Source organism: Equus caballus, chromosome 8 (assembly GCF_041296265.1).
Source record: "Equus caballus isolate H_3958 breed thoroughbred chromosome 8, TB-T2T, whole genome shotgun sequence".
NCBI lineage: Eukaryota > Metazoa > Chordata > Mammalia > Perissodactyla > Equidae > Equus > Equus caballus.
The window spans coordinates 7,922,010-7,939,591 of record NC_091691.1 but is presented as its reverse complement, the minus strand read 5'-3'; the positions used below and the strand labels follow the sequence as shown (position 1 = coordinate 7,939,591).

Below are 17,582 nucleotides of genomic sequence, written 5' to 3'. Positions count from 1 at the left end.
TCAGAGACCAAATAATAAAGTGTTAATAAAATTATCAACTACCAAAGGATCTACTCTTGACACAATTGAAAAAATAAAAGCTCAGAGTATCAGAAAACTAGAGCTGGTTGAGGAACATAGCCAGGCAGGAAGAATAGGCTTTGTTTACTAGACAGGGGGTGACACCCAACCTGAGCAGAGAAGATGCTGTGAGTCTAGCCTGTCTGGAGTGAACCTGTTGCTGTAGGCACCAATAGTCCCGTGTACCTCTCTTATTGTACTCACAAGGCAGCCTTCTGAACTTGGTTTGATTTGTTAAATAGACTTTCTTGTTAGAAAAATATTTTCTCTTTTAAAATTAACTCCATTATAAATCAATCTTCTTGGAGGTTAAGCAGCATGAGCCCATTTCCCCAGGACCTGATCACCTGTGATTAATGGGGTACCAAATCTTAGAACAGAGTAAAGTAACAAGAGCATTGAGACTTTTTCTCATCAATCTAACATCCTCATTCCCACGTTGTCAAGGAACAAATACTGAAGCAGATGAATGAAGGGGTATTTTTTGTCTTTTGACTTAAACTCATACCTTTTGCGTGTCTTTAGCATCTCTCCAGCTCTGTGGACAAACTACAATGTATCTGGGCCAAATGTTTTTCTTCAACTACTAGACAGTCATTTTATTTCAAATGGAGTATATCTCGCATCCAGAAATTTGTTCCTCTTTATTTCTAGCTTTCTTAACAGTGAGGAGAGCAGATAGCAGTAGTATCTAGTTTCTAGTGCAGGGGCAAAAAAACAAGACCTGATATCGTGGATCCTGGTTGCTTTTCTAATTTTTCCAGTATTCTTGTTGCCATTCTAGTCTTCCCTGAGTTACTACAGTAGCCTCTTAATTGCTCTCATGGTTTCCACTTCTTCCCCTGTGTACTCTTAAAATAGCCAGGGTGATCTTAAAAAATGCAATCACTCCCATGCTTAAAACCCTTTATTGGACTTCTGGGTTACTTAGAATAAAACCCAAACCTCTTACCGTGGCCAAAAGGCCCCACAACCTCCTCTACAACCTCATCTCCTACACTCTCACCCTTGTTCACTCATCACCAGATGCTTAGCCTCCTCTCTGATACTGGAAGAAGCTTCCTTTCCTGCTCTCCTGCTTTGGATCCTTTGCATTGCTGTTCTCTCTGCCTGGGGCACCCCACCCTCCCCCAGGTCTGCGCATGACTGATCCCTCTTGTCACTGAGGCTCAGCTCAAACATCACCTCTTCAGGGAGGCCTTCCTGGGCCATTCCAAACCAAATCAGTACCTCTGCACTTCTGTACTCTCTGTCACAGCATCTGCTTCATATTGTTCACAGCACTTATTACTGTCTGAAATTACCTTATTTTATTCATTTACTTATTTATCGACTCTCTCTCCCACTAGGCTATATATTCCAGAAAAATAGAGACATTTTCTGTCAGGTTCACCCCTGTGGCTCCAGTGCCTGACACAAAGTAGATGTTCAGTAAATATATAAATACTAAATTATTTATTACTATATTAATATCAATTATTTAATTTATATATATATATATAAATTTATTAATCAATAAATTATATGAATGAACAGTTTCTCAACCGGTTCCACTGTCATTTACCTATGCCGGGTCATATACTTGACTATGTGCCTTAGTTTCTCCAGCTTTAAAATGGTCACACTAGAATTTTGTCATCTAATTCATTTTTAGCATGGAGGGGAAAAATTATTATCTTTATATCTGGAAATATTACTCCTGGATAATGTAATGTTGTGGAACAAATGAGTATGTAGGAAGTATAGTAGGCACACAATGAGAATATTCTTTACCTGTTATCAGATAAGATTCTAGATTTTTTTTTAAGTAATTTCTTTTCTATTCCCTTTGATGTTTCTAGAAAGTGACTGAGATATACCAGTTCAAATTCAAATACACAAAAGAAGGAGCCACTATGGATTTTGACAGGTAGAATCCAATTGTTTAATGAACATGAGAAATATATAGGATTGAGGTCAACATAGGCCTCTTTGAGTCCAGAGATAATCTGTATACTTCCTTTGTAACTTCCCCAACAATCCTACAAAAAACCACTATGGTAAAAAGGGACTGTAATAATTGTTTAAATTTCTGAAATCCGTGGATAAAGCTGGTGGGAATAGAGGCTTTGTTTGCTTCTCTCCCTCTTATCCTCATAGGTGATGTTAGTAGAGTCTAAAGGCAGTTAAGTTTAGTGGCTAAGAGTTCCAGTTCCTAAGGCAGAAAGATCTGGCTTGGAGCCCCAGCTCTGACTATTCCTGATTATATAGCTTGGGACAGATTATCAACTTCCCTAAATATTAGTATTCTCATCTGCACAATGGAGTTAGTAATATCTACTTCACATAGTTGCTGTGATTATTAAAATATAATGTATACATAAAGCTTTGCCCATGCCTGGCACATAATAGACACTTGACAGATGGTACCTAGTAGTGGTGGTGGTGATGGTGGTGGTCCTTGGAGGCAGTGGTGGTTGGTGGGAGGCACAGCAGTCGAAATTATATTAATGAGACTGTCTTCATGGGTTGATTGAATAACTCCTTAAGACTCTGTCTAGCCGCTCACCCAAAGTTTCTCAATTGCTATGCCAAGATATTGATCCTATCTGCCCTCAATGTAGCCAGACCGGGCCCGTGGTAGATGAAACCCCTGAACTATTTTCCTATAGAAACAAACGTTCTCATCTGCTTACTAAAATTATACAAATATGATTTTCTACATGTCCCTGTATGGAAAAGACTGGAAAGCACTGCATTTTCCTATCAAGTCTAAAATTCCAAGTTTGAGATATATTAATGGGTTAAATAGCAAAGACAAGGACATTTGCTTCAGAAGGTCTTTAGTGCAGATAGAGATGTTTTATTGAGGAGCAACATTTATTCCCTTCCCAGTAGCTTTTGGATTCAGATAGAGCTAAGTATTGCTGAGGAGATGGAATAGAAGTAGAGGGGGCGGATGGTGGTGAAAAGCCCTGGGTAGTAGAGGGCTCCACATCAGGGGGATGAGTTTCCCTAAAAGGAATGACCGAAGAGAAACCTGGCTTAATTCTCAATTTTCTGTACTGTTAGCTCTGTCTCATTATTTACTGCAAGTTTGAGGATTTCTCTCCAAGATTTACTTCCTTAATTATACTCTTGTTTGAGTTAAAACTTACAGACAGCACTAGGATATGAAGGGGAAGTAAGTTCTAGGAATGAGAATTAAAATAACCATCATTAGCTAACATTTGAATAGCACTTTACAGATTGTGAAGCCCTTTTTACACATATTTCACATAAAACAGTTGCCTTTTACTCTCTAAAATTCAAATATAAGTCCTACTGACAACCAGATGAGTCTCTTTTGTTATGAAGACATATATGCCAAGAGGTAAGCAGTAAAACAGAAATGGCCAAATCTTTCAGCTACCAAGGAGGAAAGAAGGTAATGCATATTACTAATTTCCTAGGAAGCAAAGGTAGGCATTTGTTCAAATGATTGTTCATACAAAATTTCCTTATCACCTCTTCTATAGTAAAGGTAATTTCCCTTTTAAAAGAGTGTAAAGTAGTCTTGAATATGATTTTACATGAATACGATTTTATGAATATGATGTATGCTGAAGGATCCCATGAGCTACATGGCTATAGCCCTTCACTCTGGTTACCTATTTCAAATTAGTTAAATCCTGGTAGACAAAAGTTTAAGTTGTTCAAAATTTAAAGATCAAATGTATTTACTTAAAATGTTTGTTTTATGACTTTATACTGCCTTCAGTAGTTCAATTACTTAAGATTATTTTTCAGTATTGATGCTTACTATGTGAAAGTCATTGTGTAAATATATTGCAGTCATGTACTTCCTAGAAACTACTCAAATGTGAGACCTATTTGGGAAGGAAGTTTTGGAGAGAAATAAAAAGTATTTAGAATTTGAAGGTAATTTAGTCCAACTTGTTTATTCATTCATTAATTCAACAAATATTTATTGAGTACTTAACTGTTACTAGGCACCAAACTTAGTACTGTGGAGATGAAAGAAATAGCCACTCATAGTCAAGAGGGGGATGTACAAACAGTTATAAACAGGGGTGAGATATAGTGATTATCAGGGAAGACCTCTTTGAAGAGGTGACACATGAGCTAGGTATTCAAGGATAAATTTGGAAGAGTCAGGAAGAAAAGTGGGAAAAGCACAATCCAAGCAAAGTGAACAGCATATGCAAATACACATCGGCAACAGCAAACTGGGTAGTAGTTACAGATGAAGGTGGAGGTGAGGGTGCAGCTGGTTGTGAAAGGCATTGTTAACACACTAATCTTGAATTTGATTGAAAGGTAATGGACATAATAGAAGAATTTTAAGCAAGAGAGTGACATGAGCAGATTTTCCTATTAGGAATGTTATTTTGGCAGTGGTATGGAGAATGTTTTGCAGTGTGGATAAGAAGAAAAGCAGGAAGAATAGATGGCCATTGTTGTAATCCATTTAAGAGTAAGGAGGGGATGCCTCTGAGAGATAACCAGGTGGTAGAAAGGCCTAGAGCTGATGATTGATTTTATACTTGGAGAGATGTAGAAATGTGGGTAAGCTTCTTTCACAAATGAGCTAACTGACCTAGAGTGTCTAAATGACTTGACCAAGGTCATTCAACTAGTTAGCAGCAGAGCCAATATTAGATATCATGTCTCCTAATTCCAAATCCATTGTTCTCACTATTATGGCATGCAGTTATTTGTAAATCAAAAATTTTAAAAATCGGTTCATATTTAAAATGACTTAAGAGAACTTGCTGCTTAAGAAATCATTTGTATATACACTACAGAAAGTACAATCACTCCTTTAATTTACATTCTAAAAGTAGTCTCAAGAGTGTCCTGCTCTTTAGTTTATATTTATTTGGTCATATAGTAAAAAGTTCTTTTTGAAATAGATTTTCAGTATTGTGTATGATTGAAAAGTATGCTGTTTTTCTATGTGGTTATAGCAGTAGTACAAGCTTCGAAAGTGGGACAAGCAGTGAAGATATTAAGAAAGCCAGTGTTCTACTGATCCGTAAATTGTATATACTGATGCAGAACCTTGGACCCCTTCCTAATGATGTTATACTTACTATGAAACTCCACTACTATAATGCGGGTAGGTGGAGACCTCTAGTCAAATTCCTTAAGAGTTGAAGTAATATTTTATCTAAATTGAAGGATTTTGCAAGCATCGGGAAGAGATGTCTGTTGCTACACATGAAAGATTAATCCAACTTGTTCTGTTGAAACTGAGTTTTCTTCCCTTTTCATTTTGCAGTGACCCCACATGATTACCAACCCCCTGGTTTTAAAGAAGGGGTAAACTCACACTTCCTGCTGTTCGAGGGAGAGCCCGTAAACCTGCAAGTGGGATTGGTCTCCACTGGCTTCCATAGCATGAAAGTAAAAGTCACAACCGAGGCCACCAGAGTGTCTGATTTGGAGAACAATCTCTTTCAGGAGAACAGCACTACCGAAATTGCCCATCAGGGTCTAGACTGTGACGAGGAAGAAGAAGAATGCAACAATCATGTAAGGCAAAGCTCTAGCAATCCTCCCTTGCCTCGGTTAAACACAGATGACATTTTTCAATTCCTACACAGGTCATATCACAGTAACAAGGTCCAATAGAGTGTACCAGTTGTAAAAACTGAAACAAAATCAGTCCCTGACCTCAAGGAGTCTTTATTGTAAAAAAGTACAGTCTTCAAGACTTTGTTAGATGAAATTCTCCTTGACTGGGGAAGAAAAAGACTTTCTAATATACTTCTTTTCTCAAAGGTATCCATGAATTTAGAAAATTTGGGATTTTCTTTCTTTCATTTAATAAGTAACATTTTTAGGGTTTAAAAAATATTCTAGGTGTTTACTCATACTCACCCGAAGTATATATAAATTCTTGATTACTGAGGTAATTGGGTGGAAGGGGGTTTAGGCAGAAAAAAGTTATGGATAAACTCAAGTCAAAGTGAAAACAAAACGATAGCCAACTCTCGGTTTTGTGAAAAGAGACAAGCTTTGGGGCTGGGTCCCTGGGGAAAGTCATGGGGCTGGAGTTGGAGCCACTGGAGCCAAACAAGCAGGGCTCTGAGCCCTTTACCTTTCTACTTCCTCCAGTAGAGACTTGGAGTTGAGTACTTGCTGGGGCTCTGCTGTGCCCTAGGTAAATCCACACCCTAGGGGCCGGCCCGGTGGCACAGCGGTTAAGCGCGTACATTCCGCTTTGGCGGCCAGGGGTTCGCTGGATCAGATCCCAGGTGTGGACATGGCACCGCTGTGCAAGCCATGCTGTGGCAGGCATCCCACATAGAATGTAGAGGAAGATGGGCACGGATGTTAGCTCAGGGCCAGTCTTCCTCAGTAAAAAGAGGAAGATTGGCAGCAGTTAGCTCAGGGCTAATCTTCCTCAAAAAAAAATCTACACCCCGTTGTCTGGATAATAAAGTTTACTGTATGCCAACACTGTATTAAAAGGGTTCTGAGTTAAACATAAAGAATTTTCAGACTGGGAAGGGATGCTATAAAATCTTTTCAGGAGCTATTTTTAAGATTAGGATGCTAATATATTCTCTTAAGATAGTTTGAGTCCTACTTAAACATAGATGACTGCAGTAGGTAACTTTTAAAGATTCCTTCGGATTCTTTAACTCTGTGTTATGTTTCATACATTGAAAAGAAGTCTTACTTCCCTTAATGTAAATAATATAAACCAAATAAACAACATGATTTTTTTTCATTTTTAGTAAGTATTTTCACAATGTCACGTGTGATAATGGCTTTAGATTTTGATGCAACTTTCTTCTGATTCCGCTCAAGGAAGACATAGCTAACATAGATTGATTTTAAAAGAATAGACGTTAAGAAGAGAATGAGCATATTTGAACTAAAATTTTATCTTTTAAAATTAAGAAATTATTTCTCTTTTACTAACTGAAATGAAAGCAGGACAACTTGAGAATGAATAATTCAATGGATAGGTTAAAGAAGACGTGATAACACTTTCCAAGCACACATTTAGTAGGAACAATATACAAAGATTGGAATTTTGTGGTAAACTCAGTCAATTCAAGTTCCTCTCTCAGCTAACCAATTGTATAAGAGAATTTAGTAAGTCTAGTGAAGTGCTTACATTTTCCCACTAAGAATTCTGTTGCTTTCCTTCATGGAATACACACACACAAACATTCATACACGTATTCGTACATGTATGTACATATGTAGAACCCTTTATTGCTTTTAAAAATTATTTTATTTTAAAAATTATTTTATGAAATATGCATACAGCAGAGTATATAGAAGTAGTATGTACAGTTTTAAGAATAATGAGAACATCCATATACCCTCCATTCAGGCTAAGAAGTAGAACATTGTCACTACCTTAGAAGCCACCATGTGCCTCTCTCTCATTGCACCCCCTTCTTCTCCTCCAAAGATAACCACTCTCTTAACTTCCATGATAACCCTTCCCTTACTCTTCTTTATAGTTTTATGATCTATGAGTATATCTGCTTGTTTAAAATTTTTATATAAATGTAATCATACTCTAGGTAGTCTTCTATGATTTACTTCTTTTGCTTGACCATCAAAAATGTGATTTATCCATTTGTCTGTGGTTGTTCATTCATTTTCACTGCTGTAGAATATTCTCCTCTTGACAGATATTCTTTCTTTTCAATCATTATAAACGTTCATGTACACACTCTTGGTACACATATGCAAGAGTGTCTCTAGGGAATATACTAAAAAGTTTGAGGGCTTGAACATTTTCAACTTTATTAAGTAATGCAAAACTGTTTTCCAAAGTGATTGTACCAATTTATACTTCACCGATAGTGGAGAAAAGTGCCCTACATTCTTGTCGACACTTAATATTATCTGAGTTTATGTTATCTGCCTATCTGTTGGATGTGAAATGATAATACCTCATGATTTTAATTTGCATTTCCCTGACTATTAGTGAATTTGAGCATCTTTTTTTGTGTATTGGCCATTCTGGTTTTCTTATATATAAAGTACCTGTTCAAGTCTTTCTTGCATTTTCCTATTTGATTATTTATCTTTTCCTCATTGATTTAAAAAATATGTTCTAGGGGCCAGCCCCATGGTGGAGTGGTTAAGTTTGTGCGCTCTGCTTCGGACATGGCACAGCTCATCAGGCCCTGCTGAGGCAGCGTCCCATATAGCACAACCAGAAGCACTCACAATTAGAATATACAACTTTGTACTGGGGGGCTTTGGGGAGAAGAAGAAAAAGGAAAAGATTGGCAACAGATGTTAGCTCAGGTGCCAATCTTAAAAAAAATGTTCTAAATAATAATTCTTTTTCATTTGTCTTTGTTGCAGTAGTTTTTCTTAGGTTTGTGGCTTGTCTTTTCAATTTCTTTAAGATGCCTTTTCCTAAAGAAAAGTTCTTAATTTTAATGTAGTCAAATATTTTTCTCTAATATGTGCTTTTGGATATTCTTAAGAAAACCTTCTTTACCTGAGGTCATTTATAATATTCTCCTATATTTATTCTGAAAGTTTAAAGGTTTTTCTTTTTACATTTAGGTTTTTATTCCACTTGGAGTTTATTTTTATTTGTGGTGTAAGGTAGACAAGACCCCTTTAGCAAATTTTTTAATCCAAGTATAATATACATGCAGAAAAATATATACGTCATAATGATACGACTCAATAAATATACACAAACTGAACACCAGGCTGGAAGAAGAGTGAGGGAAGCAAGGTGAGAGTGAGTGCCTCTTTAAATTTTGCTCCCTAGATATCTTGTGTGTCTCACCCTTGTTCCAGCCCTACTGAATAAACATGTGAAATCAGCACCCAGATCAAGAAACAAACTACTACCAGCTCCCAGAAAACCCGGTCTTACTTTGCAGTTAGTGTCCTACTCAACAAGAATATCTCTATCCTCACTTCTGTTAGTATTGATTAGTTCCTCTTGTTTATTTTATAGATGCAGAATCATAAAGTATGAACCATTTTCCCACTCAGCACTATGTTGTGATATTTATCCATATTCTTGCATGTTGTTGTGGACCATTCTCACTATTTATCCATCTATTGTTAATAGGCATTTGGGAAATTTCTTATTTTTGACTATTATGAATAGTACTGGTCTGAACATTCTGAACATATTTTTTAGTGAAATATGTACGCATTTCTAGTGGGAATAGAACTGCTAGGAGTAGAATTGTTAGATCAGAAGATATGTGTACATTTAGCTTTAATAGATACTACAAAACAATTTCCAAAGTGATTGTGCCAATTTACACGCCCATCAGCAATGTATGAGAGTTGTGGTTGCTCCACATCCTCACCAACACTTGGCATTTTCCATCTTTTTAATTTCAGCCATTCTGGTGGGTATGCAGTGGTATATCATTGTGGTTTTAATTTACATTTCCCTGATGACTAATGAAGATGAGCACCTTTTCATATATTTATTGGCCATGTTGGATATCCTCTTTTGTGAAGTGTCTTTTCAAGTCATTTGTCATTTTTTTTCTATTGGGGTCTATTGCGTTGTCTTTCATTCTTATTGATTTGTAGGAGTTCTGCATATATATTCTACGTATAAGTCCTTTGTCAGATACATGTACTGTATTGTGAATATCTCTTCGACTTTATGAGTTGCCTTTTACTCTCTTAAAGGTGTGTTGTGATGAACAGAGTATTAATTATATTAGTTTTAATATAGTCCAATTTATCAATATTTTCAGCTATATTTCGCAGTTTTTATTTAAAAATTTTTATCTGCTGTAAAGTTTACAGAGACATGCTCTATGTTTCTCTAAAAAGAGGAAATAACTACAGAAACAGAAGAGAGTTTTAAAATTATAAAAGACCTTCATGAATAACTCCATACCAAAAAATATAAATACCTGACCTTTCTCTCCCCCACCTTCAGGTATTCATATATTTTAGTATGAAATTATTCATGGAGGTCTCTTATAATATTAAAAATCTCTTCTGCTTCTGTAGTTATTTCCCTGTTTTCATATCTGGTGCTGTTTTTTGTGCCCCATTTGTTTTTCTTGGTTATATTTGCCAAAAATCAGTATTTTTTATTACTCTTTTCAAAGTCATCTTTTGGTTGTGCTTATCGCTTTTATTGCTTTTTTTGGTTTGTTTCTTTTCTATTTTGTTCATGTTTTGCTTTTATCTCTGCCTTCTTCTGTTTGTCTAGTTTGGATTTCGTCTCCTTGACTCCAAATTGACCTTTCCATTGAGATACAGACTTGTGTCCTACAAGTACCTTGAATTCAACATATCCAAATGGAATTTCAACTTCTGACCCAACATGCTCTTCCTCCTCCCTGGTTCCTTATCTTGGTGTTGCACCATCACTTTACCAAACAGCCTGACCAGGAATGTGTTCAACTCCTATGTTCTTCTTATTTCTCATATCCTTTTGGTTGTCATTTCTGTCTGTTTTGCCTTTGAAATTTTTCTCAAGTCTGGCCCTATTGCCACTGTGCTGATTTAGGCCGCCATCATTGCTCTATTTGTGAATGACAGCTGAGTTTCCTAACTGTCTCCCTGATGTCAGCATTGCCTCTCTTATCTGTCTTCCATAGTCCCAGGGAGTGAGGGTACTAAAACTGTGGTGATCATTTTTAAGTATTTCAAGTTGATTTATTTTGTGTAATTTCAAAGGGAAGAATGAGAACCAATAAATGAAAATTACAGCGTGTGTGTGGTGGGGGGTTGTGGCGTAGGGGAACCCAGAGGTCAATTTTGGCTCAATAGAAAGAAGAACTTTCTCTTAAAAATTTTAAAGCAATATTATAATGACATTAAAGTAATTTAAAAAGCAAGGCAAATATTCCAACTGTCCTATCATCCTATCAATACTGTTTTTATTTTTATATATTCTATCCCCTCCACTCTTTTTCCACAGATATATATATTTATACGGTTTTAATCATGGTGTATATATAAATTTGTTTTACCTTTATACTTAACATTACTCTTATAAATATGTCCCACCTTAATCTTCATATTTTTAATTTTAATGACCTTTTGTTTCATTTAGGTTCTTACTCTACCATTTCCCTACATTGATTTTTATTTTTATCTTGTTGGATGAAGAAGATTGGCCCTGAACTAACATCTATTGCCAATCCTCCTCTTTTTTGCTTGAGGAAGATTGTTGCTGAGCTAACATCTGTGCCAATCTTCCTCTATTTTTTTATATGTGGGATGCTGCCACAGCATGGCTTGATAAGCGGTGTGTAGGTCCACACCCAGGATCCAAACCCACTAATCCCTGGCCGCTGAAGTGGAGCATACGAACTTAACTACTACACCACTGGGCTGGCCCCTGTTTCCCTACTTTTAAACATTTAGGTTAATTCCTGATTTTGCTATTATAAATAGCATAATAAATACCTTTATATGTATGATAGAATTTTTCCTTGTTTCCTAAGGATATAGTATCAGAACTGAAGTTTACAGAAGCCTGAAAATTTGTATAGCTCTCGAATGAGTATTACCAAATCATTTTCCAGAAGCTGCCAACTTCTTCACCTCCTCAGGATGCATTTTCTAACAATGACAACTACTTCATCAATCTGGCTGTCCCGAGAAGGACAAACTCCTTGTCATCAGCTGTGTTCAAGTATAGATGTATACTGTGTTCAAGATACAGTAGAGGTGATTGTCTCTAGGGTGTTGCAAAAGAAAATCACCATTTAGGGGGAAGGTTGAACTAGATTGACCTCTGAGATTCCCTTCCATGCTAAGATTCTCTGGGGTGTTGTTGTTGGTTTTTTTTTGTGTGTGTGTGTGAGGAAGATTGGCCCTGAGCTAACATCTGTTGCCAATCTTCCTCTTTTTGCTTGAGGAAGATTGTTGCTGAGCCAACATCTGTGCCAGTCTTCCTCTACTTTGTATGTGGGATGCCGCCACAGTGTGGCTTGATGAGCGGTGTGTAGGTCCACGCCTGGGATCCGAACCCATAAACCCTGTGCTGCTGAAGTGGAGCATGCAAACCTAACTACTACACAACTGTGCTGGCCCCTGGGATGTTTTTTGAATTCCTATTGAGAGCATAATGCCCTGCTAAGCATTGTGAAGAAAACAAAGACATAAAATAAAGTTTCTACGTTTGAGAACTCTGGCTGAAGAGACTATACCTATATACTATAATAACACATAATATTGGAGAGTGTATGAATGAGAGAAATAATATTAACTAACAGTATTGCACATTGTTCTCACGGATTTACAAGTACTATCACTTTTAATCTTCCCAGCTACTTTATGAGGTAGATACTATAATTATCCTGACTTTACAAATGAGGAAACTGAGACTTAGAGAAATTAGCCCAAGGTGACATACACAGTGAATAAGTAGCAGGGCCAGGATTCAAATCAAGGCAGTTGGACTCCAAAGCCTGGGCTCTTAGGATACAGAAGTAAGGATAAATCGGCACTGTGTGGGAAGGTTTCATTGGGTTGGTGATTTTATGGACGAATCATATTTTGATTGGCAGAGGTTAAGGAGGAGGACATTCCAGGCAAGTTGGAAAGTACAGTATGGTAACATCAGAACTTCTGTCTCTATGACTTGGAATTTAAGTACTGAACTTTCTACACCTGTCCCTGTATCCTACATGACTTTGCTGAAATCTCTACTTTTGGTAACCTCTAGCTCAAAAATTTTTTTAAACTTTTTTAAATCATAAAATTTTTCTATTAGAACAGAAAGTTTACAAAATCTTGATCAAACAGCTTATACTGCCTTTTCACCAGTGATCGTAGTAGTGGTTTAACATATTCTTCTTGTTATGAGGCTATTGTAAGATTGAAAACAAATTTTAATACAATTTTCTTTTTCAGGTTATTCCTTATCTCGATTGCAGAAAGACAAATATAAAAAGAATTCTACCAGTAGTCGAAATTGTTCAATATTTGTACTGTTTATTTTCTAGTATGATCCTTAAGATCTGAGGAACAATGCAGAAGTGAGATTGTAATCTGGCAAGAGATTCAGAAATGATAAAAGCGCACAAACTTGAAATTTTTTTTTCCTTTATCTCCCCAAAGCCCCCCGGTACATAGTTGTGTATTTTTAGTTGTGGGTCCTTCTAGTTGTAGCATGTGTGATGCCACCTCAGCATGGCTTGATGAGCGGTGCCACGTCCACGTCCAGGATCCGAACCAGTGAAACCTTGGGCCGCCGAAGTGGAGCGCACAAACTTAACCACTCGGCCATGGGGCCAGCCCCCAAACTTGAAATTTAAAAATTCTTAAATTATAAGAACTCTTAAAACCTAACTCCACTTGGAAAATAGGACACGGAACCCAAGTAAGAGACCAAAGAATCCCAGGACAAAATAGGGTTATGTAGAACTGTCTGAAAAACCCTATCCTAAATGTGTCCTTATCATTTTACCTGCCTCTGCAACACCTTCAGGACAGGTATTCATTCCTAACAGGGGTAGTTTGGGCTTAAGATCTAGCTAGTAAGGCCACACAGACACAATGGCACTCACGGTACACTGGGAAGTTGGGCAGTTTTCTCTGTTGTAGTCAACTGGACAGATTGCAGTAGACGCATACGCTAGAGAGACTCCTGGACAGGCTTCTTTAAAGAACTCACCTATATGGTAACAATCAACTCATGTTCTCATCATTGGATGTAGAATCTTATTTAAATTTTATGCTAAGTTTAAATGCTGAGGCAAAAGTACTTCCTTCTAATAGAGGTAGTTAACCCAGGCTCCTTACAAGACTCTAATAATTACTGACATTTACAGACAGCTATAAAAAGATGGAGGGCTAATGTTGCCCAAGACTACTTTAGAGAGTTTGTTAAGCTACAGCTCTTTGGAAATTAATATTTTTATCAATTTCTTAGGTAGAGCTCCTTATGCTGTAATTTTCTAATTTTCTGAGATCCTTATGAGTCTCTGTACCTCCATGTTAGAAAGAGTTGCTAGATACTCTATATAGATTTTTTTCTAGTCTTTTGCTTTGTACCCAGGAATCTTGACCCAGAATGGTATATTTTTCTCATCTGTAACAGATTAATTTAACTGAAGCATAAATAATTCATGCAAATTGTTTTTTGAGGATGAGTTAAAGGCAGAGAATATTGTTTTATTATGAGTCACAAGTATTTCTAAAGAACCAATTCAATAGTTTATCATTTGATCTAGTTACAATGAATGATTTGCTTTTTAAGCATATGTCCAAACATTCGCACTAGGTATTCTACTATTTTCCAAGTGTAGTAAAGAAATGGTTTGCATTTTCCATGGATTTTTGTGTCTTATTTCAATTTAAAAAATATTTTGAGGTCTTTTTTCTAAAATTTTGATGAATTCCACAAAAGAATACATATATAACAATATATGGCTTACCTGGATACATTTTTGTGTGTGTGAAGTCCATTTCTCACTCTTTTGTGCTAACACATTTGATCAAAGTACAAATGATTTGTTCTTGAGAAATTAGAATATAAAGTACATTGGTGCCAAAGTAAATGGTACCATTTAGGTGTGGACTAGAAGGATATTTTCTGAATTCTTTAGAATTGCTTTGTATTCCAGCCAGTGGATTAAAACAAGAGCCTTTTCATTCAGAACCTATTTTCTCCCACTAAACTCAGAACTGAAGTTTTGCATATTGGGGTATAGTCTGATAATTTTCATAGCATCACATCTCATGAAGCATATATGCCTTGTTTCATACAATGTTGGCAAGAATATCTTAGATTCTTGGAAGTAGGGTTGATTATTAAAAACGTTGGAGGAGGTGCGTTATCTACAGAAAATATTCAGACTTAAAAACCACACATCATTCTCTCTTTCTCATGGGGCTATAGTTTTGTTTTTTTTTTCACAAAGTTTCTTTTTGTCAAATAGGAAATTTTTTTCAATTAATTTTTCTGTTTTGCATTACAGAATGTAATTGTTATCCTCTGTTAATCATACAAAGAGGAATGAAAGTTGGTTGACTTTCCCATCAGTCTTATAAGTCATTTCTTTTTTTATGTGAATCATTCTATAACATATCAGAGAATTATTTCCTGTTGTGAGTGGGAAGAGCCACACCGATGATCTGTGTATGTTTCACTTACATAAAGAAAAAAGGATTATATTGATATGTATTATAGCAGAAGAAAAGTTGAACATAGTGAGTAATCTTAGGTAGGAACACTTCGGACGTTACTATTAAATCCTAGCATTAGAGGAAATGTTTTGTTAAAAAAAGAAAAAAGGAGTAAGACTGAGAATGTCTGTTTCATTAAAAAAAAAAAATATGTCCGTAATAGTCTGAAATAATACAATGTTATCATTATATTAAAACCAGTGTAATATTAGGTTCTACTTAAATTAGGCTTTTTTTTTTCCAAAATGAAGACTTTGTTGAGATTTAGTCAATTACACATTGGAAAAATATAATGACAATGTTTATCTAGAATTGTATTCAGTTGGCCAATTTTTCTAATACTTGTTATATGTTCTTCTAGTTTTCCATTTGAAGCTAAATTTTCTGTTGGTAAACAGATGAGATTATGGTTTGAAACAGATCCAGGCAGTGTAGGGAGAGTAATTCTTTTAGCATTTATATTAGAATCTCAAAATTGAGATCTAAGACTTTAGAAGCCCAGACCTTCAGATAGTGGTAAAGAAAAGCTAGAAACAAAAGTACATATATCATTTATGCAGCCACCACCTCAAATTTGCTTCTTCCTGCGTGATGGAGGGCTCTTCCTGCTTTGATAACCAAATTCAGAACCAACAGAAACGTTGTAGCTAATGGCATTATTTTGACCTTGAAACAAGTCTACACAAAGCTCATTGTTAAGAAAGTTTAAAATAATCTAATCAACTGTAAGTTATCAACATTTATTCACTCAACAAATTTATATTGATGTCTGTCATGCTTGAGTCCCTGTACAAAGATAGTGTACACAAAGATAAATGGGCCAAATCCCCGATTCAAAATTACTTAGGAGAAATGAAACATAAACAAATGGCTGTTATATAAATAATAACAATCATCATCATTTATCAAGTGCCTACAAAGTACTTTATCTACACAACTTCAATTAATCCCCACATCAACTTTGCATAACATTTTATAGCTGAAGAAATAGAAGTTCATGGACATTAAGTGTCATGTCCAAGGTTGCCCAACTAGAAAGCATCAGAATCAGTATTTGAACCCAGGTCTCTCTGGCTCCAAAGCTCATACACAATTGATTAAATGTTACATTCATTCATGTAGAATGTGAGAGGATGTGAAAAATCCCACAAGAAAGCAAAAACCCTATGGAAAGATAAAATTCCACTTTTAGTCATGAAGGAATAATGTAACAGACTTGCTTTCCTGCTGTAAACAACTAGGAAACTGGGCGAAATATGTGAAGCCACTGTTTTCAGACATTAAGACGGCAGGAAGTGCAGAACTGTGATCCCAGAGAGAAGAAAAACAAGATGAGCCTTAAAATTGCCCTGACTTTCTGTCAGGAGGTAGTTTCTGGACCACAGTCACAGGGAGGCGGAACCTAAGCAGAACATGGCAGTCTTGCTGGGTTGAAGAAACAGAGACTGGAGTCTGAGGAAGCTGAGGCAGTTGGGAACAGAGTGTCAGAAGAGAGAGATCTATAGAGAGAAAGAGCTCCAGAAATCAGCATAGGGGTCCCCTGAGTCTTTGGTTGAATATTCAGTTTCTCAGCTGTGGGTTGAAATTCCACATGGTTAGACAAAGAAAACTGTTGGAAAACTGTAAGTTAAACAATCCTAGACCTCTCATCACAGAGACACCTTGCTGAACACTCAGAACATTTGGTAGAAACTGCAGAAAGGTTACACCTTAGCATTAGGGCTAAACCAACCATTTAGTGAAGGCCTCCATTCTTAACTGTAACAGCTTAAAAACAAGCCTTGAAAGGGTCGAGCTTATCTGCCTGCCAAAACAAAATTCAACACTTTTTAGAGGAAGATAAAATCTAAACACTCAATTAGGTAAAATTTTTATTGTATAGAATCCAATAAAAGTTTATTGACATGTAAAGCAGCAGGAAAATTGATCCATAACCAAGTAAAATCAATCAGCAGAAGCAGACCCAGAAATGTCAGCAGTGATAAAATTAGCAGATAAGGACTTTAAAACAGCTATTATACAAAGAGCAATGATAACCTATGTTTACACAAAAACATATATACAAATGTTTATTGTGGCTTTATTTGTAATCTCCCAAAACTAGAAACAACCCAAATACTCCTTAGTGTGGGAATGGATAAACTTAAAATAAAAAGGAATGAATTACTGATAGATGCAACAACATGGATCATTTGCAAATTCCTTATGCTAAGTGAAAGAAGCCAGAATTAAAAGACTACATACAACATTTTTTCTTTCTTTAGCAGCTTTATTGAGATATAATTCATATACCATACAATTCGCCCATTTAAAATATACAGTTCAATGGTCTTTAGTATCTTCACGGAGTTGTGCAACCATCACCACAGACAATCCTAGAACATTTTCATCACCTCAAAAAGAAACCCCATACC

The 17,582-nt window shown here is 36.2% G+C and overlaps 1 protein-coding gene across 33 annotated transcripts in view; it reads left to right on the top strand.

Annotated features, from left to right (window-relative positions):
* Positions 1 to 17,582, top strand: part of HORMAD2 (HORMA domain containing 2) — a 76,612-nt gene that overhangs the window by 24,946 nt on the left and 34,084 nt on the right. For 26 of the 33 annotated variants that reach the window (XR_011420704.1, XR_011420699.1, XR_011420698.1 and 23 more), the window contains 3 exons: positions 1,902 to 1,969; positions 5,010 to 5,161; positions 5,324 to 5,577. Coding sequence is in view for 14 of the 33 variants with exons in the window: in XM_070219788.1 (XP_070075889.1) it covers positions 1,902 to 1,969; positions 5,010 to 5,161; positions 5,324 to 5,577 (474 nt within the window). In the remaining 19 variants the exon portion in view is untranslated. Of the gene's footprint in view, positions 1 to 1,901; positions 1,970 to 5,009; positions 5,162 to 5,323; positions 6,343 to 11,925; positions 12,165 to 17,582 lie in introns of those variants that run through there. The other 7 variants (XR_011420701.1, XR_011420702.1, XM_070219784.1 and 4 more) reach the window with 2 other exon arrangements.